The following is a 23,831-nucleotide window of genomic DNA, read 5'->3' as shown; positions in this document are numbered from 1 at the left end:
CCCTGCCCCCCCCCCCCCAACCAACCAGGTATACTTCAACGTAAAGACATTTTTGGTCTGCCTGAGAAATCTCTCCTTGATTGCACAGAAGTCGGGGGTACAGGCGGAAGCCTAGGGCGTTCTAGGACCTTTGAGTGGTGGGTGAGAACTCTTTGGAGTTTCTTGAGAGCCCACAGAGTTACCACACACCTGGGGAAATATTTGGGCCATGATTTGGAGAACTGGAGGTTGCTGTCTCTGGGCTGACATCCTCCATCTGTGAAATAAGGATACTGAGTAGATGGTGATTAATAACTAAGTACTAACTATTCAAAAAGAGGGGCTAGGAAACCTTAAAGACATCTAAGGCATTCCCTCCAGGGTATGAGAATACACCAATCCTGGACAGGGACACCCCCCCACCAACTGTGACAGGAACTCTGCTTTATTTGTTCTCGTGAAATACCTGCCCTGTGGTCAGTACTCAGGGAGTGTTGATATGAATGAATAAATTCATGCATGGAACTTCATTCTAAAGCGTGCTTCAAAGTTACTCATTACTAGTTTGAATATATCCCATGACACTCAGGGTAGGCAAATTTGTCTCCATTTTTTTCTAACAGAAAATGGATGTTCAAAGGAATGTGGTGGTTTGCCAAGATCAGAACCAAGTCTGACTGAACATGCAAGATGTCTGGTTTTATTGTGCCTTGGAGAACATTCCAGATGATGGCTTTAGATACCTTGGGTCCTACTGCATTGCTAGCAAACACACTTTGTATCTGGGGCTCAGTGTCCCTAACTCTAAAATGAGGAGTCTGGACTGTTTCCATCTAAGTATCCGAATCCTGCCCCACAGCCCAGTGGGGAGGGGAGGAAGGGGAGCTTTCTTGGCTTCCTTGGTAAAATCTAAACAAGTTCCTGTCTCAGAAGAGAAGTGGGGTGAACATTCAGCTCCTGCCATCCGCAGTGCCTAGAAACAGGAGGCTTTTCCAAGGACTTGGAGTGCTGAGCTGGCCTGAATGAGGAGCTGGGGAGCCAGGCTGGGCTTCCAGCCCCAGTTCCCCATTGGGAGGGATTGGCTCCTAGTGGTTCATCAGCCTCCTTCACTGGACAAATGGGTGCAATTTCCAAATGAATATTTAAAATTATGGAAAAGGGGTGGATGGGGGCTCTGTGAATCATTGGGTTAAGCACTGCCTGCCTGAGTCACCCATCTCCTTTCTACCTCTTGGCTACTAAGATAGCTCTGTAGTAAGATAGCACTGGCCTGGGCATGAAGTGTTTTGTTATTGTTTAATCTTATGTCCTTTTGGGAGTCAGTATCCCAGTGTCTAAAGCCTTGATGAGAGATATACAGGAAGTACTTGTACTGGGTCCTGAGTATTCATAGTGCCTTGCCTTGTGTGTGCACTTTGATATTGAACATAGTTCAGCCATCCCTCAAAATTTGGTCTTTAGAGTTCTATAGAGAAGGTGGTACCCCCGCGCCCCCCTCTTCAAGCAATACTGGCCTTCTTTGGTCTGTGTTCAGAGAACAAAGTTAAGTATCATTCGGGTTTGATATACTCTAGGGTTCTCTAATATTTCTAAGGCCATCTTGTTTTCTGGAGCTGCCTGGAGGGTTGAAACATTGGTTTGATATTATACTACTTCTTACTAGTATTAAGATATTGGACAAGTTATTCAACCTCTCGGAGCCCAGCTGCCTGGTCTGTTGAGGCCCTGAGTTCAATTCCCTAGCACTATTGAAAAACACACATGGAAAGATTGTGTGGGGAGGTTAAAAGATAAGATGCTGAGCTGAGCTTAGGGCCAGGGCCAGGTAGAGGAGTGGCGTGACATTCCTTTGTGACCGTTCCCTGACTTTCCTAGGACCTTTCTCTCCTCCCCCACAACTAGCCCCACAGCTTCTAGGTGGGAAGGGACGAGTCTAGGGCGGGGCTGTTGGAGTCCAAATCTTATATTTGTTTATCTTAGAAGTAGGCTGTTTGCTGGTTATCTGATGGGTTTATATTTAAACAAGAACCAGTTCCTGGCAGCCCCACCTGTCCTGCCTGGATCTGCAGGTGTCCCAGGCGGTCTGCAACCTGTAGGGGGGAGGAGGCAGGGATTTGCAAGGCTACCAGACCACTCATAACACTGTAGAAGACTTGGAGCACCTTCCCTTGTTGGAGGGGCAGAGTTTCTAGTCTGAGGAATGGACTGCAAGTAGCATTCTGGGCTTTGGGGAACAGGGGGGATAGTGCACAGCAAAGGCAGTTTTTCTATGTTTTCACTGCTTGCTGCCCTAGAGATTAGAACACACATATCAACAGCTCTGGTCAGATTTATCTAGAATGAAAAACTTTTAGGGCTGGTTTGTCATTAACCTACCGGCGACCTTTGGGCATAGTCCTGCCCCTAGCAGCTCCCCCCCCCACCCCCGTGTTGTCTGCCAGGGGCTGGGAAACTGGAAAAGTGGGTGAGTTTTACGACCAGAAAACCCAAGTAAGTCTCCAAGTCTTCATCACAGCCCTGCCACTCACCCAGAGACACACAGTGAGTTAATAAGTCACTTTGTCGATGTGAGAGCCCTGGTGTCCTCTATAAAACACCTGTGGTACTTGAGGGCCATTAATCCATGTTGGGCAAATTTGTAAAGTACTGGCTTAAGTTGAGTTTATTATTAGAGTCTAGACAACTGCTCCTACCTTGGCCAGAGGTTGGCTTTGAAACGTGGTGTCTGTATACATATAGACCGGCTGGTACAATTCTTGGGGTTCAGACATTCCCCACCCAGACAGTCTCATAGTCTAAGCTGGCCTTCAACTCCCTATGGAGCTGAGATTGGCCTTAAGTTACTGATCCTCCTGGCTCTACCTCCCAAGTGCTGGGATTACGGATGTGTACCACCACAGCCTGCTAGCTTTGACCATTCACAGCTGTCGTCACCCCATTTCTCTACTTCTTACCTCCCTCTTGCACCTCATTTCTTTCCACCCCGACTTTGAGCTACACTGTCCAATTGAGTCCTCCCCACCCTTTCCCCTGTACCTGCCCCTCTCCTGTGTCCTCCAAGCCTAGGGAGTTGGCTGCCCCAGTTTTCTCTGGCTGGGGAGAGGCTGCTAGTCAGGTGACACCCAAGGTAATGGAAAGGGAGGCAGGGAGAGGCTGGCTTGTATGGAAACAGTGACTCTGAAGCCGGGAGGTGGTGGCCTGACCTGTGAGGACTGGCTGCACCACCCCAACCTCTGGGTGGCAAATGGCTGGGCTGGGCACTTAGAGTGGGAACACTCCTTGCCAGCTGGGAGATGTTTATGAGGCATTGACCTGACTGACCTGGTCTGGAGTGGAGGCTTCCCCTGGTGGTGGGGGACGTGTAAGGGGTGGCAGGCCAGTCCCTAGAAGATCTAATCCCTTGAGGCAGGGCTGCAGAGTAGCCCTAGACTCTGCTCTCAGAACATAGGAGGCTTGTTTGCATCTTGAGAGTCTACTGGCCAGCCACAGATCCAGCAGGGATTTCGGATCTGCTGCCTAGATTACAAGCCCCAGCTTCAATGCACCTCTGTCTCTGGGGCCCTGAGGGAGCCAGCCCCTCCCAGCTGTCTCCACTGGTAATCGGAGCAATGCCCAGTTTGGTAACCAGGCCTCAAGACAGTAGGAGGCTTGTCTCTTTGAGGCCAGTCTTTTACAGGTGGGGAAACCGAGGCATAGAAAGGGATTCTCCTCCCAGGACCACCTAGGTGGTTCATGACAAGAGCACTAGATTGGTCTCTGGGAGGAATTTGTTCCTAGGCTCTGGATCAACGCCCCCCCTCCCCGTTCCTAGCTGGCACCCCATGATCCTGGAGTCCTTGCTGTGGGAATGAGCTGCCCTGCGGCTTGGTGAAAAGCTAGCTGCTGATGGTGCCAGGCCTGGCTCTCTACAGGGTGATTGTGTTCTGAGTAACTTGACCTTGAAGTGGGCAGGGCTGACATTTGAACCTGCACTCCACCCCCTACCCCAGATCTTGCTTAACTCTTCAGGTACCAGAGCATCAGACAGCAGATTGGTGTGTGATTTCCTTTTGCCTTCTAGACATTTTTTTCCCTTCAAGGCAAGCCAGGCAATAGGGGATCCAGGTCCCAAGTAGAATTTCAGATGTCTTTGGTTGGTGCCTTCTACTGCTCCTAGAAAAACAAGTTTTCCCTCTGTCTGTTTGCTTAGGATAATGTGCTCATATGACTTTTGGAAGTTTCTACTCATCCCTGAGCCTGAAGAAAGGATCCAGGTCCCAAGTAGAATTTCAGATGTCTTTGGTTGGTGCCTTCTACTGCTCCTAGAAAAACACAGTTTTCCTCTGTCTGTTTGCTTAGGATAATGTGCTCATATGACTTTTGGCAGGTTTCTACTCATCCCTGAGCCTGAAGAAACCTAGCTCGCTCATGTTGAACATCTCTGGTCTCAGAGGCAAAAGCATAGCCACCCTAGGGGTGTCCCTCTCTAGCTTGTAAAGCACCTTTGGTGACCACAGTTCTTCAAGTCTCCTAAGTCCTTGAACCTTTGAGCCCAAATCACCCCCAGCCAGAAGGAAAGCAGGTCGGGGTCAATAATAACCACCACTTATCGAGCACCTGCTGTGTACCAACCAGGTCTCTTGCTGGGTCCTTTGCACACGTGAATGCCGTTTCCCTTAATCTTCATCACTCTGCAAGGTTCGTACCAGCCCTGATTACAAAAGAGGATGATGAGGCCTTAAAAACCAGAATAAACCCCCAGACTCCTTGGAAGTGATAAGACTATGGTTTGCCTATGGCTCTAGCCCCTGCAGTAGGAAATGAGGTTGGAGAGGGAGTGATTATACCCTGTACTCTGCTGGAACTTTCCCGCAGAACCACTCTGGGGGCTCCAGCCATTGGTACCCAAGCTCATTTCCCTGCCCTCAGATTGATTTGCCCTCCTAGTCTCCTTCTGGCCTCCAGAAAGCTTGAGCAAGTGTGGCCTTGACCCTGCTTTCCCTGGGGAGGAGGCAGGTGAGGGGACACTCATTAGTTCACAGTTAACCAACCAAGCCCTGACCCTGAACTCCTCCCTGGTGCTCTAGCCAAGTTTCTGTTCCTTTGTTTAAGCAATATCACTTTCACCTTTGTTTATTCCTGGGCAGGGAAGGGGTGTCCTGGAGCCCTGGCTTGGGCTGTGTGTTATGGGCTACGTGGTTAGGGTGAAGGTAAAACTGGGTGACAGTGAGAAATATGGTTATTAGAAAGATCTGGGTTCGAATTGGACACTGTTGCTTTCTAGGTGTGTGACTGTGGTAACTGACTCAACTAAACCTCAGTTTTCTCATCTGCAGAGTGGGACACCTTTACAATGCCCCTGAGCAGATTCATTGAGTTTATATAGAGACAGTGCCCATTAGTCACCCAATCTCCATGATTTTCCTGATGGACATTGTAGGTGACAGATGTTGTAGCACTTTGGGACACGATCGGTGGTCTTTTCCTAGCTTCATGCAACAGCCTGAAGATTACAAGGGGTATTACTCAAGGGCCAACTGCCACCTGTGTATTTGCTGAGAGCCCTTGGGACAGGCCAGGCTCTGGAAAGAGACTGAGGGCTACTCTAGCCTGGGAGCTAAGAGACTTAGGTTCTAAGCCTTGCTCTGTTGCTAGCTGCCTGGGTGACCTTGGCAAAGTCCCTGGTTTGTAATCAGTCTCAGAGGTTATAAAATGAGACGGTTGGGCTCAGTGGCCTCAGATACCTTCTGTTGGCAGGTGATAGTCCCTATAAAACAAAAGTGTACTGACTTCTATTCTTTTCCCTGGACAGCTTGGTGAAGAATCCAGGATCTCTAACTCCTAGGACTAATTCAGATATCCACCAGCCACAGGCCAACAGAGCCTCTAGGCCCAAGCCCATAGCCTTATTCAGCTGGCTTGTGTTATATGTTTGCAAAAGGGTCAAAGATGAGCTCTGAGGACCCTCAGAGGATGTATAACACGTGTGAAGGCATGTGACTGGAGAGGGTTGGGGACAAGCTGAGAACAGACCGCATCTTTAGTCAGGAGCAGGGCTGGGTCCCTTTCTGGTCGGGACTGGGCCTGCCTGCTGGGTGGCCTGACTTTTCAAAGTCACCTCAGACTGAATGGACCTTGTCTGAAGAACTATTGCCCACAATTCTACTGGGCTTGGTTCTGTCTCCTCTGGAACTTGGCATAAAAATGAAGGGATTGGGAAGACCAGGAGCCCCAAAGAGGGCTGAGCTGGGAGTAAATCTTGGTTTGGGCCTCTCGGCTTTACCACTGTCCTGGCTGTTTGGTCTTCATACTGATCTGTTTTTGGTCCTCATTTCTCATGGAAGCAATTACCAGTAGCCGATGAGTATGCTTATCTTTAATCTCTGGGGTTGTTTTGAAACACTCCACAGCACTTTCACAAGCTAAAAGGAAGGCTGGATGCATAACTGACATTCCACAGCTCCTAGGGGCAAGGTAGAGTAGGGGAGGTCTCTGGTTTGAGACCTGCGCTAGAATCCAAGCCCCATGCTAGAACCTACACCTCGGTCCTGAGGAATTTGAACTCTGATGTCCCCGGCCATTCTAGTTATCAGAGCAAGTTAATAGTGGTCAAAGAAGTATCTGCCTCTCTCCTTCCCTCCCCCTCCCCTTTTTCCTCCTTTCCCCCTTGATGGATTTGACACACCCACCTAGTGCTCCTTTGTAACCTAGGGCAGGCTGATAGCCCTATGCACATGTGTATTCATGTATATGTGGTTAAAAGCCCAGGTGATCTCATAGCTGGGTTCTGATCCTGTTGGTCACTTTCTGCCTTAGAGAAATACTTTTCCTTTCTGAGCCCTGGTTTCTACCTCTGCCAAAAGGGTCTACGTCATCCCAAGTGCGTAGTTAAGGCCTGGCTTTCCATAAGCCACAGAAGTTCTGCTGTTACAGATTGTGAGCCATAGGGAATTTGCAGCAAGGCATCGGGGTAGGAACCTTGTCCTAGGTATAAGGCACTTGCGCAACTACAGAGGAACCCTCTCCCTGTGCTGCCAAACCAAAGCCACAGGCGCGGGCTCTGTGCGGGGGCTGGAATTCCAGCCCCAGCAGCTCCACAGCTCCTGATTCCGGAGTCATGAAGTCATCCCTAACCAGGGCTTAACCCCTGCTGGCTCCCCACTCCCACGTGTATCCAGCACTTGGCATTGATTGCCCCCCTCACCCTGGGGAGAGAGGGATGCCTTCCCCTGCCTTCCTCCCAGCTCCCTTCCCGTAATCTAGCATCCTGGCCTTGGGGGTGGAAGAGGGGGAACAGTCAGTTTCTGCCACTTCTCCCTGGAAGAGAGTTAGGGAGGAGCCTGTTCTCAAAGCTGCTTTCCTGACCTCTCCTGTCACTCTATCGCCAGTCTTAGGGACAGAATCCCTGTTGTGTCACTGGCAGCCTCAGCTGGGTGAAGGACAAGCCTGGGGAGTCAGAAACAGACCTGGCTTCTTTCTGTCCTAAGGTGTGTCTGGCTGATACTGTGTGTGACCCTAGGCTAGTCACTGTCCTATACCCAGCTTGAATTCTGGCAAATTCTGTGAAAGGGAAGGGCCAGACTGCCCCAGGTCTGAATGTCTAGCTTGTATTCCAGGCTTCTAAGCAGCCCCTCACCTCCTGTATGTAGTTCTGGGAGCTGGAGGAAATGGGATCTGGTAGGGGTGAAACCGTGACCCTTGCAAGGGACTGTTGTATGGGCAAACTGAAGTCTAGAAGTCTAGAGGCTAGAAGGGCAGAGGACATCTGAATACATCCTACCGTATTGGGGAAGCTTTGTTGAATACTCAGCTGGGACAGGTGGGAGGGAGCAGAATAAGTGGGGTCTACAGGGAGAGTGGGAGCAGTTATTTGCCTCCTTGGACCTTGGTATATTCCTTTTGAAAGCTGCTTGGTAGAGTTGGGCCTCAGACTCTGTGGTGACCACCTGAGTCACTAAGGAGATGAAGGCTGAGTGACATGGTCTTCGAAGGCAGAAACTATGTCTCTGTGCCCTGCACAGAGCAAGCAGCAGAAGAGATGTGTGGGAGAGGTTTAGAAGACTCACGAGTGCACTTTTGAGTCATCAGGTCTGAGCAGTGCTCTGCGGCTATCTTGGGGTGTGAATGAGCCTGCCCTGTGTGTCCCAGCCCAGTCTGACTCAGCTGGAGAATGTGTCCTGGATGGGGCAAGACCAGAGCCAGTAGTCTACTGCCTGGCATGTGTGAATCAGCTGCCACTGCATCATAGGGTCCTGGGGTGTAATATCCTGGGACTGCCTGTATGCATGGGAACCACTGCCCCTGAAGTCAGGTGGCTTTGTGTGTAGCCCTCCCTCCTGCCTGTCACTTGTGCTACTGAAACAATGACCTAAAGCCTTTAGTGCCTAGTCTCTTGGGTTGTAAAATGAGTTAACAACTCACCCTCGGTTACTGAAAACAGCCCGGATGTTGCAGGTGCTCAGTAAATGATATCTAGAAATACTAATAACTTGTTTGTTACAACTTTATTATTTTTATTAACACAGCATGGGAAAGAGAGGTCACACAGCAGGTGGGGGCAGAACCCAGGTCTCCAGATGCTTATTTCTTTGGTTCTTGTGGGTCCAGCTGTTGTAGAGTGTCGAACTTCTAGAGTGCCGAGTGGGAGGGGGCCAGAGACCTGTCAGCTGATGCTTCACCTTTCTTTCTAGATTCGAGAGACTGAGGTGATCAACCCCCAGGACCTCCTAGAAGGCCGGTACTTCTCTGGAGCCCTACCTGATGATGAAGATGCTGCAGGACTCGGGCAAGAATCAGATGACTTTGAGATCTCAGGCTCCGGAGATCTGGGTATGGGGATGTGCTGGGCAGGCCTGAGACACTGGTTGGAGGCAGTTGTGGCTCTAACAGTGAGACACTTCAATTTTGGTGGAGATTTTCCTACGGCACCCCTTCTCCACCTCAAAAGGGGAAACAAAAAATAGCAGGATAATTTTCTACCCCAGAGACCCCTCTGGGGTGAGTTGTGTATGGCTTTGAATTCATTCCTGAGTTTTCAGGCTTTGGCCTGAACCTGTCCCCTAGGCTCATCCCTCTGTAGGAGGGTGAGGAAGGAGAACCCAGAGTGTTTTTCTCCCTTTGGAAAGGAAAAGTACTGGAACAGAAGTGGGGGTGGGGTGGGAGGTGCACATGTGGGCGGAGATGTGGGTGGGAGTCTAGAACAAGCCCCTGTTTCAGATCAGATGAAGGGACTGAGGCTTCTTGGGGCCTAACCAGAGGCTAGGGCTTTGACTTTCTGGCCCTTGGGTTAGACAGCTGCTAAGTGTCCCTTTTGTTCAGAGACATGTTCATGATTCCAAGTCTAAGCTTTGGAGCCACAAAGTCCAGAATTGAAACCTGGACTCTTTTACCTCTAAGCCTTGGTTTCCTGGCTCTGTAAAATGGTTGTAGGAAGGACTGCATGTCTGTCTTGTGGTACTAAATGGGTTAAAACTTTTGGCACATACCAAGCACTCTGTAACTACCTGTGAGTTGTATACATTTCTATGTATATTATGTTATAGAATACATCTAGATAGCAAAAGGTCGCCACAGTGAAGCATGTTAAGGTATCTCACTGACTCCTGTAGTTACACAGCTAAAGTCCTTTGAAGTGGTAATATGTAGTATTTGGTACTACAATTAAACTCTGGCTCCTCAAACTTTAATTCCCTGGAGAGTGTGTTCAAATGTAGATCCGAATTTTGTTGGCCCTTCCCTCTTTCCCTCCTCTCCTTTCTTTTTTTTGTGCTGAGATTGAACCTAGGACCTTGCACGTGCTAGGCCAGTACTCTGCCACTAAGTTCCCTTTCTGGCTTTGAGCTTTTTGAGACAGGGTCTTACTATGTGGCTCAGGTTGGCCTTGAACTCCTATCCTGTTGTCTCAGCTTCTGGTGTGTTGGGATTTCATATGTGTACCCCAGAGTCCAAGGATATGCCACATTTCTAACCAGCTCCCAGGTCTTGATGCTGTACCTGGCTCCACACCTTACATAGCAAAGGATTGGAGCTGGCAAAGCACTTGACTGCTTTGTGTCTTACCAGCACACACTGCTGTGAAAGAGCCAGGGGGGGGCAGTCTTAAGAGCTCCAGTTTTCAGAATAGGTGACTATTTGAGGTGGAGGTCAGACTTGCTTGACTTGGGAGGGTTGTAAATAGGACTCCCACCAGCCATGGCTGAAGGGATCAGTTATAGGGTTTTGATGGACCTAGTTCTTACACAGCCACTCTTTTGACCTTCCAGATGATTCCAAGGAGCCCAGGACCTTCCCTGAAGAGATCCAACCCTTGGTTAGTGCTGTAGACTTTTACCTCCCACACTTTGCTCTTCTATAACACACTTATTGAGAGGGGGAGAAAAGACAGCCCCGTGCGGCAAAAATAACAGGATTTGAATCTATTTTATGTGTCTCTTTCCTTTCTTTCTTTCTTTCTTTCTTTCTTTCTTTCTTTCTTTCTTTCTTTCTTTCTTTCTTTCTTTCTTTCTTTCTTTCTTTCTTTCTTTCTTTCTTTCTTTCTTTCTTTCTTTCTTTCTTTCTTTCTTTCTTTCTTTCTTTCTTTCTTTCTTTCTTTCTTTCTTTTTTTCTAAAGACATGGTCTCCCTGTAGCCCCAGCTGGCCCGGAACTCTGCTCTATAGACCAGGCTGGCTTTGATCTCACAGAGATCGCTTGCCTCTGCCTCCCAAGTGCTGGGACTAAAAGGCCTGTGCCACCATGCCTGGCATTTGATTCCATTTTGTAAGAAGGCTTTTTACTAGGGCCCTGGGTACACTTTGGGACAGGCATGGCAGGGCAAGTTGGCCATCCTCCTTGTGGAGATAATCACTGTGGACCCTAGCCTCTTTTCTGTGCATTTATAGCTGTTTCCCTGCACTAATATCAAATTGCTGATCATTCTGTGAACTGTCCGTTTACAGTAGCCCTATTTTCTCTCAATTTAATGCCCTCATCGGTTGTGTAGGCTGCATTCTGCTCCTTTTATTGGTGAAAAAATTGTAATTTTTTGATTGCCTAAAATTTTTTGATTGGGTCAAGCATCTTTGACATATAGTCTCTGAGTAGCTCCTTAGGATAAGAGTCTTAAGATTTGAGTTTCCTGAAGGGTGAGCAGGCATTGCCGCATGGCTTCTGATATTACTCTAGAATACACCTGTAGCAGCTTGTGGGCGCACCCTCCCCCCAGCCCTTGCTCAATCACATTAATTTCCTATTTAAGACAGATGTACTAGAAAAGTCTAGGATGAGGATTTGGGGTGTACTAGAAAAGTCTAGGTTGGGGATTTGGGGTGTACTAGAAAAGTCTAGGATGAGGATTTGGAGTATACTAGAAAAGTCTGGGCTGGGGATTCGGGGTGTACTAGAAAAGTCTAGGTTGGGGATTCGGGATGTACTAGAACAGTCTAGGTTGGGGATTCGGGGTGTACTAGAAAAGTCTAGGATGAGGATTTGGAGTATACTAGAAAAGTCTGGGCTGGGGATTTGGGGTAGCATAATTTTGAGAGGTTGCTGTTGGTCTCTTACTCCAGGACCATATGGTTTAGTCAAGTCTCCATAGATCATTGGTGCTGGGTCCCCTCCAAGCCAGCTTCCTCCCTAAATGTGCTCAGTATTTTCTCACCCCCCTTTCTCTTTCAGGTTCCTATAAATAATCACATCCCTGAGGGGGCCGAGCCCGGGAGCCGCTTCCCCTCAGAATCTAAGGAATTGGAGGAGAATGAAGTCATTCCTAAGAGGCTGTCACCCTACGAAGAGGACAAGGATATGTCCAACAAGGTGTCCATGTCCAGCACCGCCCAGAGCAGCAACATCTTTGAGAGAACTGAGGTCCTGGCAGGTAAGCCCCTTGCTCCTCCCGACAAGCCCGCACCTGTGAAGAAGGCAAGCTGGTCAGCCACCCCCCCCCCATCCCTTTAGCCCTTTAGTTTGCCTTGGGGCACCTAAGGGCTTTATCTCCCTTAAGGGGAGGTTGTGAGGGAGAGTTGCATATCAAAGGCTTCAAAAGAATAAACTTTGAATTGCTTCCTTAAGCCCCCCAGGTGTTTTTCCAAAGCCTTTACCTGGACTGGGTTTGATATCTGGGAGTTAATCATTAAAGGGTTAACTTCCCTTGGGTGCCTGGAGGCCTAGGGAATTAGAATGACTTCCCTTCCGCCTGTGTTGGTATGTATTACTTGGTAGCCTTGTGGCCTTGGCTGAGAAATTTTGAACTGGATTTACCTCAGTATACTCATCTGTAAAATGGGAATATTTTCTTGAGTTCATGAAAGATAACATGAAATTCCTTTGCAAATTGTAAAGGTCTGTTCTGATTGTTAGTGATATCTCATTGAATCTTCATTGTACAGCAGGACATAGGATATCCTTATATGACAGAGTAGGACACTTAGGCTTAGAGGTTCTTGATGATGTGTTGGTTGGGTAAGCACTGCCCCTGGTGAGGCTTCTGGAGTGCCTATGTCAAGTCTGGCTGAGGGGCATCAGTTGTGGTGGTGCCTCAATAGGAGTGGGTCTCCACAGCAGGTTGTTGGAGGAGGTGTGTGTGAGGGTACTTTCCACAATTACACAGGTCTATTGACTAGAGAGCCAGTCTGGATGAACTTGCTTGCTGAGTAGGTGTCCAAGTCTTGGGTAATTCCTGTTTCCTGGAAGCTAGCTGGACCAATAGCTCTGAGGAGACTGGGATGTAAGGAAGGAACCTAGTGCCATTTATCAGTGTCCCACCTCCATCCAGGACAGGTGAAGCATCTTGCAGACAAGACTCCCTTGGAGGATAGCTCTGGTTACATAGGTCATGGCTCAGCCCTGCCCCTGGCCTCCTGGTATCTGTCAATATTCTTTCCAGTTTTCCCTCACCAGTTTAGATGACAACGTACAAGACGGTAAGTTGTTAGACTGAGGGACCCTTAGAGACCACTTGGCCTTAGAAGTTTTGAGTTGCTTTGTGAGTATATTTTAGACACAAAGCCCGCCCAGCTTCCTCCCATCACAAAGTCTCACTCTCAGCCGTCATATATTATTTACATTTGTGGTTATTTTAGATTTGTTCATTGAGTTTTGTTCTTGGCAATCTCCATTGTACTGCTTCTCAAGAAAGCTTCCAAAACCCCTAATCTAGCCCAAGCTGATGTTTCTTCTTATTCATGGGGAGACTGAGGTCCTTTGATCACATACAAGAGAACTGAAGCCAGAAGGAGCTTTCCACCAGCACAAGATCCTATGAGAAAAGATGTGTTTTCTGGTAGCAGTCAAGGCTCAACAGCAGCTGAGAGTATGTCCTCTGTTCCCATAGCTTTTGAATGGCACCCAGAAGTTCTGTTAAGCATATGACATGTGAGTCCCATGTTCCTCAGGTACATGAAATGGAGTTTGACCAGTGACATGTGACTAGTCCTGGTCCACAGCCAGGACACGTGGCCTAGTGTTTGGTTTACCTGGAGTACAGTTGACTTCTGAACTTGTGGCTGGACCTTGCCTCCTATAGGGTATCCCGCACAGACTGAGGGCCTGAATGTAGGAAGGAAAGATGACGGAAACAGGAATGAGGGTGATGCCTGGTACCCCATGTGCTTTGTCTAGTACCATCTGGAGGTACCTTGTTACTTCTTTCTATAGGATTTCAACCAAGAGAGAACCTTACTTGCTTCTGTGCCATTGCCCCACTCTATGTGTAGATTTGTAGTGTGTACAGGGATGGGAAATTAATCTTCTTAGCCCGAGTAAGAACCAGGACTGAATTAGGGGACTCAGTGTGCCACAGAGAGGATTCTGTCAGCCACTCCCGACCCTAACAGACAGGAATGAGTCATTCAGGCCACTTGGCACAGTGGACAGACAGATGCTCACCCAAGACAGAAGCCCCCCTCTGCTCCATACCAGCCAAGTGCTCTTCACTGAGTCGGACTGTGAGTGCCATTTATTAAGTACTTACTGTTGTTCAGGCCTAGTTCTGGGTGCTGGGGACGCAACAAAACCACAGCTCCTGAGTCTTGAGCATATGCACTGTACTGGGAACTGCTCTAAGCACTTTAAGCAGATCAATTTATTTAATCTGTAGGGGAAAATATGAGAGGATCTCCTCTTGCCATTTTGCAATGAGAGGAATGGGGAGCTTTCCTTGTTAGACACAGTAGGTAGGCGAGGTTAGAGTAGAAACCAGTGAGAGAGAGAGCCTGTGTAAGACATGGGAACACAACCATGATAATTGTCGTTATCTGGGCCATAACAGTGTGGACATTGCTGCATTGCCTGTCAATAGATATGTAGGTCAGGATAGGTATGTATCCACACAGGAAAATCTAGAGAACATGCCGTGTTATAGATACCCTGTGTTATAGAAGTGCCTGTGTGGATTGCTATGGCCTGTCACTAATCTTGTTCCTGGCTCACAGCTGAGCTGTTGTTGGAGGGTCTATGTTTAGAAAGAGGCTGAGCTTTGGACTAAGGCAGGTGTGGGATGAAATAGTGGTTTTGCCCTATGGCCCACTGTAACTATGGTCTTCAGTGATTTGCATACTTAGTGACACCCTTGTCATAATGGAAGTCATGAGAGTCACAGTTAATAAGGTGTCAGCTTGCCTGGTATAGGGGCCAGTCGTGGTGAGGTTGTCTGGCCATAAAAAAAAAAAAACAAAACTGACTCAGTGGAAGAGATACATACAGCCAGAAGTCCCAAAGAGTGGCTCTTCCCTTACCTCCCTTTTTTCTTCTCCAGCTCTGATTGTGGGTGGTGTGGTGGGCATCCTCTTCGCTGTTTTCCTGATCCTGCTGCTGGTGTACCGCATGAAAAAGAAGGACGAAGGCAGCTACGACCTGGGCAAGAAACCCATCTACAAGAAAGCCCCCACCAACGAGTTCTACGCATGAAGCTCCCCACGGGTGCTGCTTGGACTTTAATGGGGAGGGGAGCCAAAGGATTGTGGATGGTGGGCATTAGTAGGAGGAGGGCACCTTAATACTGACTTGTCAGTGTCTCCATCTCTGGTCACCCTTCCAGTGTCAGAGAGACATCATCTTCTACTGTGCTGCCGCACTTTTCTTCATCCTTTGGGCCTCAGTTGTCCTGACAGAAAAATGGAGTTAAATTTGGTCTTTCTGAAGGCAAGCCTGGGATTGGGTCATTTTTTTCAAATTTCCACATTAGAGTCTAGGATCAATTTAGAGCCTGTTTGGAACGTGCCTCAACTGGGACCACCTGGAAGCTGGAAGCGAAGGGGTTACTGTGGGAGTCCTGGCTAGCTGTGTCCAGGCTGCCTGATCCCTTTGTGCCACACCCTGTCCATCTGTCATGGGGGATGGAGCTAGAACCCTTTGCCCCTTGAGGTGTGCCCATCTATGGGTGCTCGTTCACACTATGGAGTCTCTGTGGTATACCTTGGGCCATTCTAGGCTCTTTCAAGTGACTTTTGGAATTCATCCTTTTTTATCTGGGGAGGGAAGGAGGGTGGGGAGAAATACTTAAAGTTCACGCTGAAATGGATTTGTAGAATATTTGTATATCTATTTTTTTTAATGGTTCATTCCTTTATGCAGTGCCTGTTTCCTGGGCAAAGAGTGTGGAGATGTAAAGATATGCTATCTGGCATATTTCCACTGTACATGCTAAGTTTGTGTTCAATCGTTTTTATGTTTTGTTTTTGTTTGTTTTTTGAAAATAAGAGCTGGGATATGATTTTTATTAATTTTTTTTTACTATTTATAGCTTCAGATAGGGCTTCTTCTCTCCTCCTTTTTACAAATATTTCTTTGCCCCCCCCCTTTTTTTTTAATATTTCCCACTCATTTGCTTATGACTTTGGCCCTTTCTGAAGTTGCTTTGTCTAAGAAATAGCTTTTGCTGAAACATAGTATTCTAGCAGATCCCAAAATATAATGTAGGGGATGGCGGGGTATTTGTGTATGTGTTCTCATAATATATTATTCTTACTTGGTTCTAGAAGAATAGATAAATATATTTTTTTAGGATATAGTATGATATTATCAGTTTTATGTTGGTTGGGTGGCTGAGTGAGTGTTTTCATGTGGCTGGGTAGATTTTTGCCCTCTTTTCCTGCCTTGTTTCTAGTGCCTTCTCTTGATTGAGCCAGAGTAGTTGAGGGTAGCTGATGCTAACCCTCTTTTTGCCTTCTGCCCGAGGCCCAGCAGAGGGATTCTTGGGTTTCCTTTCTTCAGGCTCTCTGGATGCACAATCCAATACAGTAACCACATGTGGCTGTATAAATCAGGTCAGTTCTGATCATGTAGTTTTAAAATTCATTCCTCAGTTGTACTGGCCACACTTTGAGTGCTCAGTCACCATCCATTGGGCCCATTGTTAGGAGACTTAAACTGGCTTAGTGAGTCATTAAGCTTTCCTTGTCTCCCTGGGCAAAGGAAGGGGACCAGGAGGAGGGTGACAAGGCTCCCAATGGGACCTGTTATCTGATACTCTCCCTCCCATAGAGGAGAGACCTGGTAGCTTAGCCTAGGGTACGTGTGCAGAGATCATATGCTCTTGCTTTACCCCGTGGCTTATAAGCTCCCATCACCACCTCAGTGCAGGATCCCAGCTGGCTGGGTCTTCTTCTGGCACAGTGCTCTTTTCCTTGGGCTGTGTTACAATGAGCACCTTTTCTGTTCCCCCCCGTCTCACACTATTGTCTGTTACTGATTTTTTTTTGATAAAAAGATAATAAAACCTGGTACTTTCTAGATTGTCTGCTCTGTCATTTAAAAAATATTTAATTTATTTTTATTTTTTTATTTTATGGGTATGAGTGTATTGCCTGCATGTGTATTAGTGCACCCATGTCATGCAGTATCTGAAGAGGACAGAAGAGGGCATCAGATCCCCTGGAAGTGGAGTTACGGATGGTTGTTAGCCCCATGTGGGTGCTGGGAATCGAACCTGGGTCCACTTCAAGAGCAGTTAGTGCTCTTAACTGCTGAGCCATCTCTCCAGCCCCTGCTTCTGTCATTTAAAAAGTTATAAGAAGTCATTCCTGGGGGGACTCTGTACCCCTTGAACTCAGTGAAGCATGAGAGAATTACCCTGACCAACCCCCTCTGGGGTGCCAGACACAGAGCAAACATGAGAAAATAGGAGGAAGTAAAGAAAGGGAAGAGGTCAGAAACATACTCCCGGTGATCTGGACAGCATACCATGCCTGTCTCTGTGTTTTGGTCAAGCAATACCATGTTTAAAAACAAATACAAGAACCCTTGAATGGTGGGCCTACCAGACTGCACAGCTGGTAAAAGCACGAGCTGCTGAAACCTGAGGACCTGAGTTCAATCCCCGGATTCCACCCTGGAAGGAGCGAACTGACTCCAAAAGTTGTTCTTTTACCCCTACATGTGCACACAGGTACCTGCACTTACACATATCATATACACACAATAATAATAATAATAATAATAATAATAATAATAATAATAATAATAAAAAATCAAAATTAAGATAAAAGAGAATTCTTGAATAAGTTGTTATCTATAGAAATCAGGATGTTTCTCATTCAAGTTCAGATCCCTCACTTTCCTCTTGTGAGGCGACACCTTCCCACCATATGAGCTCTGTCACACACAAGTGTCAGTCACCTCAGGTTTCAAGTCACCTGCCTGGCCTCTGCAGGTACTATAGTTGGCAGGTGGTTGACAGCTTCCTGTTCCCATCAGTGGCAAAGAGCCTTTCACCAAAGGGATAAGCTGTCTTTGGGTTGGATCCTTAGTCAAGGCCCATGGACACTGGTGGTTGTCCTTTGGTACCTCCATGTTGCCCAGCGCTTCGCTGGACAGTGTTAGGCTGTAGGTTGAGGCCTCTGTGTTTGGACTTCAGCGTCCACCAGCTGCTTCCTTGCTTCCCCACCACCTGTGGAGAGGTCAGAGACGGACACAGTGCACGCATCAGGAGCTACACAAATCAGGAGTACCATCCTTTGGGTAAGATATTAGCTCCGGAAGGCTCCTGTACTCGTTATCTATTGCTACGTAGAACTTATGGGCTAATGATGACAGCAGTTTCTGTGAGTTAGAAGTTCAGGAGCAGCCTAGGTGGGTGGTGGTGGTGGTGGTGGCAGTGGCGGCAGCAATGTCCTTTTAGAGGTTATGGGCCAGATGCTGGCCAGGGTTATAATCATCTGAAAGCCTGACTGGGTGGGAGGATCCATTTCCAAGAAGGCACATTCACATGTCTGGAAACTTGGCATTAGCTGTTGGCAAGAGGCCTCAGTTGCTCACCTCATGGATTTACGTAGAGCTGACTGTGTGTTCTCCTGACATGACAACTGGCTTCTCCCACAGTCAGTGATCCATGGGAGCCAGGTAGAAGCTGCAATACCTTTTATGTCCTAGCTTTGAAAGTCACACACTACCTTTCATAATATCTCGTTAGTTATATAGGTCAGTCTTATTTATCATAAGGGTAGACTCCATGAAGGCAGGAATAAATACCAGGAGGCAAGATTCACTGTTAGCTGTGTTAGTCAGACTTTCATTGCTGCAACAGAATATCTGAGAGAAACAGCCTTTGGGAGGAAGGATTTATTTTGACTCTCAGTCCCGTGTTTCTGGGTCTGTGATGAGGCAGAACAGCATAGCAGAGGGGCATGGTGGGCCAATGGTGCCCCCTTCGTGATGACCAGTGAGCAGGGAGAGAGGAGGGGTCAGGGACAAGGTATACCTTTCCACAGTGACCTGCTTCCTCAAACTACTTTTCTACTTTTTACAACCTCCCAATAAAGCTATATTATAAGTTTATTAAAGAATTAATTCTTTGATTAGGTCAGAGGCCTCAAGATTCAATCATTTTCTAAAAGCAGTTGGTAATCAAGCCTTCAAAACTTGAGTACTCTATTCAAACCAAAGAAGAAATCATCTTAAAAGTTAGTGGCTATGCCCTCCATTACCTGTCAATCCTGCACAGGGGTTAGTTTGGCTTGCAAACTAACACTGATTGGTGTATTATTTCTGAGACTTGAGCAAGGAATACAAAATGGATTCTGAATAATATTGGGCCATTTTTTTGTTCATGGTCAGTCAATGTCCTGAGGCTGTTGGAGCACTGACCTCATGGGAAGGCTTACAACAGATCTCACTCTGCTGATAATTTGCTACAGATCTTTGGGGTGTAGGCAGAACTCCAAGACTGCATCTAAGAGTTCTCTTCCCCATAGTGTACATAACTTACACAACTCCCTTCTCTTGATTGTGGGTAGACCTATAAACCTGTAAATTCTGTAGGATGGCACTAAGTTTATAATAGGTTATGTTAGATGGCACAGATAAAGAGATTTTGCAGATGCATTAAATGTCCTCAAATTAGTTGATTCTTGAGTTAGTAAAAGGATTATTCTGGATGGGGCTGACTCAGTCAGTTGGCTTCAGTGGAGCAAGGTGCTATAAGTTCTATAGCTTCAAAAAAAAAAATAAACAGTCATGTGAGCATAGAAGAGGACTTGTTCCTTAAAGAGATCTTGATTATAGCTGTGGGAGACACTCAGCAAACCAGCTAAGCTGTGCTTGAACTCTGTCTTTGCCTTCAGTTGCTGTGATAAAAACACTGACCAAAGCCAACATGGAGATGGGAAGGGCTTATTTTATTTTACATCTCCCAGGTCATAGTCCATCATCAAGGGAAGTTAAGGCAGGAACTCAGGACAGGAACCTGGAGCATAGACTGAGGAGGAACGCTGCTTATTGGCTTGCTCCTCTGACCTGTGCTCAGCCTGCTTTCTTATACAACACAGGATCACCTGCCCAGGGGTGGCACCACCCACAGTGGGCTGGACCCTCCCACATTGCTCAACAATCAAGAAAATGCTCCACAGATGTGTTTACAAGGCTACTCCAAAAGAAATTCGCTCTTCCCAAGCATGTCAAGTTTACAATGGAGGCTGTCCAGCACAGACTCCAAGGAAATTCGGGACAACGCATGTGTGTTGTAACCTCTTACTTTTGTGGGTAGTCATTATGTAATAGAAAACCAGTACAGGAAGGTCACTTATCTCCTGTGGTCTACCATTTTGCCCATTTGTCAAGCAGAGGAAGAGTGCAGTATGTGGTTCACTTCTAAAAGTGGTTTTGGAGTAATACAAATATAAAGTGGTTACCCTGGGTCAGGCCTCGTTGAAAGGGATTCACCTACATTTATTATTTGTTCCTCACAGCCCTTTATGAAACAAAGGCTATTATCCCAATTTACAGAAGTGGAAACTAAGGCCCAGAGAGCTTACTTGTCTTGAGCTTGCCAAGCTTACCCAACTAGCAAGCACAGCTTTGACTCCAAGTTGTCTACTATGATTGGATCTATCTGCTATTAGAGCTGCTTTTCCTCATGTTAAAATGAACCCCTGAAAATACACGTACATGTGAGTGTGAGAAAAGACAATAAGTTCAAGTAATCTATTAAATATACAAAATGTATGTATACCCTGACAAAACTAGTGTATCCAGAACATCCCATCTAGCTCGAGGTGTTAAAGGTTCACTTAGCACTAACAGTCAAGGTCCAATATTATTTATTATTTTTATTTTATGTGTATGAGTGTATTGCCTGCATGTAAGTGTACTCGTGTCATGCAGTTCCCAAGGAGGTCAGAAGAGGATGTCTGATCCTCTGGACTTGGAGTTAGCATGATGGTTTTAGCCACCATGTAAGTGCTGGGTGCTAGGAACCAAACCAGGGTCCTCTGTAAGAACAGTCAATGCTCTTAGTCAGTTATTATTTTTATTTTATGTGTATGAGTGTATTGCCTGCATGTAAGTGTACTCGTGTCATGCAGTTCCCAAGGAGGTCAGAAGAGGATGTCTGATCCTCTGGACTTGGAGTTAGCATGATGGTTTTAGCCACCATGTAAGTGCTGGGTGCTAGGAACCAAACCAGGGTCCTCTGTAAGAACAGTCAATGCTCTTAGTCAGAGTATCTTGCAGCTCAGGCTGGCCTTGAACTCACTATGTACCTAAGAATGACCTTGAATTTCTAGTCCCCCGACTTTACTTCTTGAGTGTTTAGGATTACAAGCATGGACCACTGCACCTAGTTTATTCGGTGCTGAGGACTGATTCAAGAGCTTTGTGTATGCTAGGTAAATACCCGACAAACTGAGCTACATTTCCAGCTCTCCACTCTAGTCCTCCTCCTCCTCCTCCTCCTCACCCTCCTCCTTGTCCTCCTCTTTTTTTTTTTTTTTTGAGCCAGGGTCTCACTATGCAGCTCTGGCTTCTGGCTGGCCTGGAATTCACTCCCTATGTAGACCAGCCTGGCTTCACACTCACAGAGATCCACTTGCCTCTGCCTCCCAAGGGCTTGGATTAAAGATATGTGCTACCATGCCCAGCCACATGGTACTCTTTAGCTAGGGTTAATCCATGAAGAACTTGGTCACAAGGCTCTGCCTTCCCCAGAACTTTGCCTGCGCCCTCCACTGTGGCAAGTGACCAGCTGCAGCAGGTTTTTACCTGTTCACCCACTGAAAGCGTTATTGTACCACCACTACCTTTCTTTTGTCCCTTGGGGTCTGGAACAGAGCCAGACCTGACTAGGGGGGTTTTGTGAGTGTGGATGCATGAACAAGTGGGTGTGGGTGTGCATGTGCACATAGCACTGGCCCTTGTCAAAACCTGTAGATACCATACCCGTTTTCACTTCCCCTAGAGCCACTTCCTTTCTCTATTGTCGTCTTCATGGTCCATGTCCTCAGATAGTCACATCCTCCCCAGGGAGGAAATGTCTACAAATTTTACCCATATTGTTGTTTTAACTAATTTCTCTTTGTAGAGAGAAAAAAAAAAGACTGAGAAATCCCTAGGTCAGTGCTTATTACAGTGGGAGACTAGTCAGTGTCAGGACCCCAGCATGAGAGATGGTAACTGGGACTTTGGATCTCTCTTTTGTGCTCCATCCTCTCCCTCCCTCCGCCCTGCAACATACACACCTATACTCCACCCATCCTTCACCTATAGCTCCGTGTGGTAAAATGAGAGCTAGAAGAATCTCACAACCACAGATTTTGTGTCAGGAGTGCAGGACAAAAATCAATGATAGGCTTTGCCGTTAACCTGCTGTGAACTTACCCCCCTCTCTTGGATCCTCAGTAATGATTCCTAACTCTTGATTTTTCATTAGGGTCACATGGGAGTCTTCCAACAATACAGTTGCCCAGGCTTCTCCCTCAGGAGTTTCAGTGTGATTGGTCTGGGGTACAGCCTAGGCAGCTCATTTTTACAGCTTATTTAGTAACTCATTCCAGTGAAATAAACTTGCCCACAAATGGACTTTAGAGTGTTTGTAAATTCTTTGGAAGTGTGGAGGAATGAGCATATAAATTTCTGAAAAAATCCCCCAAACATGAAAAAGTTTAGGACTATCTTGAAGGACACCTGCTTTTACAACTGACTGCAGTGCTGGTCTGGAGGCAAATGGTGCCACCTGGTGGTTTTACTTTGCACTTGAAATAGCAGCATCTGCCAATGTAGCCCGGTTCCTTATTAGGCACCAACTTAATGTGTGAGGCCTTGTGCTGCATCCTTTAGGACAAGCAGAAATTTAAAAAAAAAAAAAAAAATTTCCAGAAGAATCTGGTAGCCTAGAGGGGGCAGTTCAAGAAACGAGACAACACACTGACATAAAGATAGAAGCCTGTGGCCAGGGCTGGCTTTACAGGTGTGTGTGTGTGACCTGTTCTTAGAAGGGCTCTGTACTTTATTTCATCATCTGTTCCTGTCTTGAAGCTACTAAAAAGATTTGAACAAGGGGATCATGCATTTTCATCTTGCACTCGGAAAATTGGGAATACCTATGGAAATTTCCTGAATCTGGAAGGCAGAGCAGTAGAATTAAAGCCTTATTTTAGGAACAGAAGAGGTCCCTCCACATTGGTGATGGGGTTTTGAACTGGGATAAAAGATGGGATGCTGTGAAGAGGATGGAGTCGGGAGGGGGTTTGATGCCAACTAATTCAGACTCAGGTAAAGGAGGATCTGCAGGGATTGGTCCAGCAGCTGGAACTCAGAAAACAGGGCCGGGTTGGAGCTCTGAGGTCAGACTTATAGGTGGGTACCTAAGTGGAGCCAAGGGTTCCAGGGTCTCCCTAGAGAGGTAATGAAGACAGAGCTGCATGGCTGGACCTGGGATATCTGGGCCACCTAGGTTCTTGACTTCTAAGACTCTGGCCTTGGGACACAGCTGAGGACACCTAGAGGGCAGGCCTGGATGGCCCTTGAGCCCTGTTTTCCTCATGGTGTATCATGAAACTCCCTTTCACTTCCATCTTGTTTCAACACCACCATGGCACAGTGACACAAACTCTTTAAAGCAGGTACTCCAGTGGGGGACATATCCCATTCAAAATGTGTCCTGCATTCCTCAGCCAAGATCGACCTTCAGGGGCCACATGAGCCCTGGGCAAGCTTCTCCCACAACCTTCAGAGTGAATTTAAGCTTGTTGGCAGAAGAGGACAGAAATCTGTGAAGACTACGGAGTCTTAAGAACAAATCTTATTGGGGACTGTGAGTTACTGCTTTCTTATGGGACTCTCCATATTCCGGGGGTAGGAATCTTACAGGGAATGAGCTCTTCCTCTGGGAGTTAAGGAAAGTTCCAGATTGTTAGAACCCTGAACCCATATTTCTGACCAGAAGCTGGCCCCTATATGTATGTCTTTGGTTCTCATAGCCTAAGCCAGGACCCTGCCTCATTTCCCTTTCCCTATAAACACAGAATAGGCAGAATGTGGGCAGGCTGATCAGGGAAAGGCTATGGTTCAGTTCATGGGCCTTATGCAGAGAAGCCCCTTTCCTAGTTCTATTGTTGCCCAGTTGCCCCCCCCCCCCAAGACTTCTGTCTGACTTGTCCTGGGAAAGTTTTGGTTTGAAGAGATCCTA

General features: G+C 47.0%; 1 protein-coding gene across 1 annotated transcript; it reads left to right on the top strand.

The window, feature by feature from the left end:
- Positions 1-8,648: 8,648 nt before the first annotated feature.
- On the top strand, positions 8,649-16,663 carry Sdc4 (syndecan 4; the record flags this gene model as incomplete). Its single annotated transcript, XM_017798845.2, is given in 4 exon segments — positions 8,649-8,787; positions 10,221-10,267; positions 11,612-11,810; positions 14,688-16,663. Coding segments are annotated over 4 exon segments (537 nt in total), but the record flags the coding sequence as incomplete, so codon positions are not given.
- Positions 16,664-23,831: the final 7,168 nt, after the last annotated feature.

The sequence above is a fragment of the Nannospalax galili genome, unplaced genomic scaffold (genome assembly GCF_000622305.1).
Source record: "Nannospalax galili isolate Female #2095 unplaced genomic scaffold, S.galili_v1.0 scaffold1090, whole genome shotgun sequence".
In the NCBI taxonomy this organism is placed as follows: Eukaryota; Metazoa; Chordata; class Mammalia; order Rodentia; family Spalacidae; genus Nannospalax; species Nannospalax galili.
The sequence above is the reverse complement of the archived record's forward strand: the minus strand, read 5'-3'. Positions and strand labels throughout refer to the sequence as shown.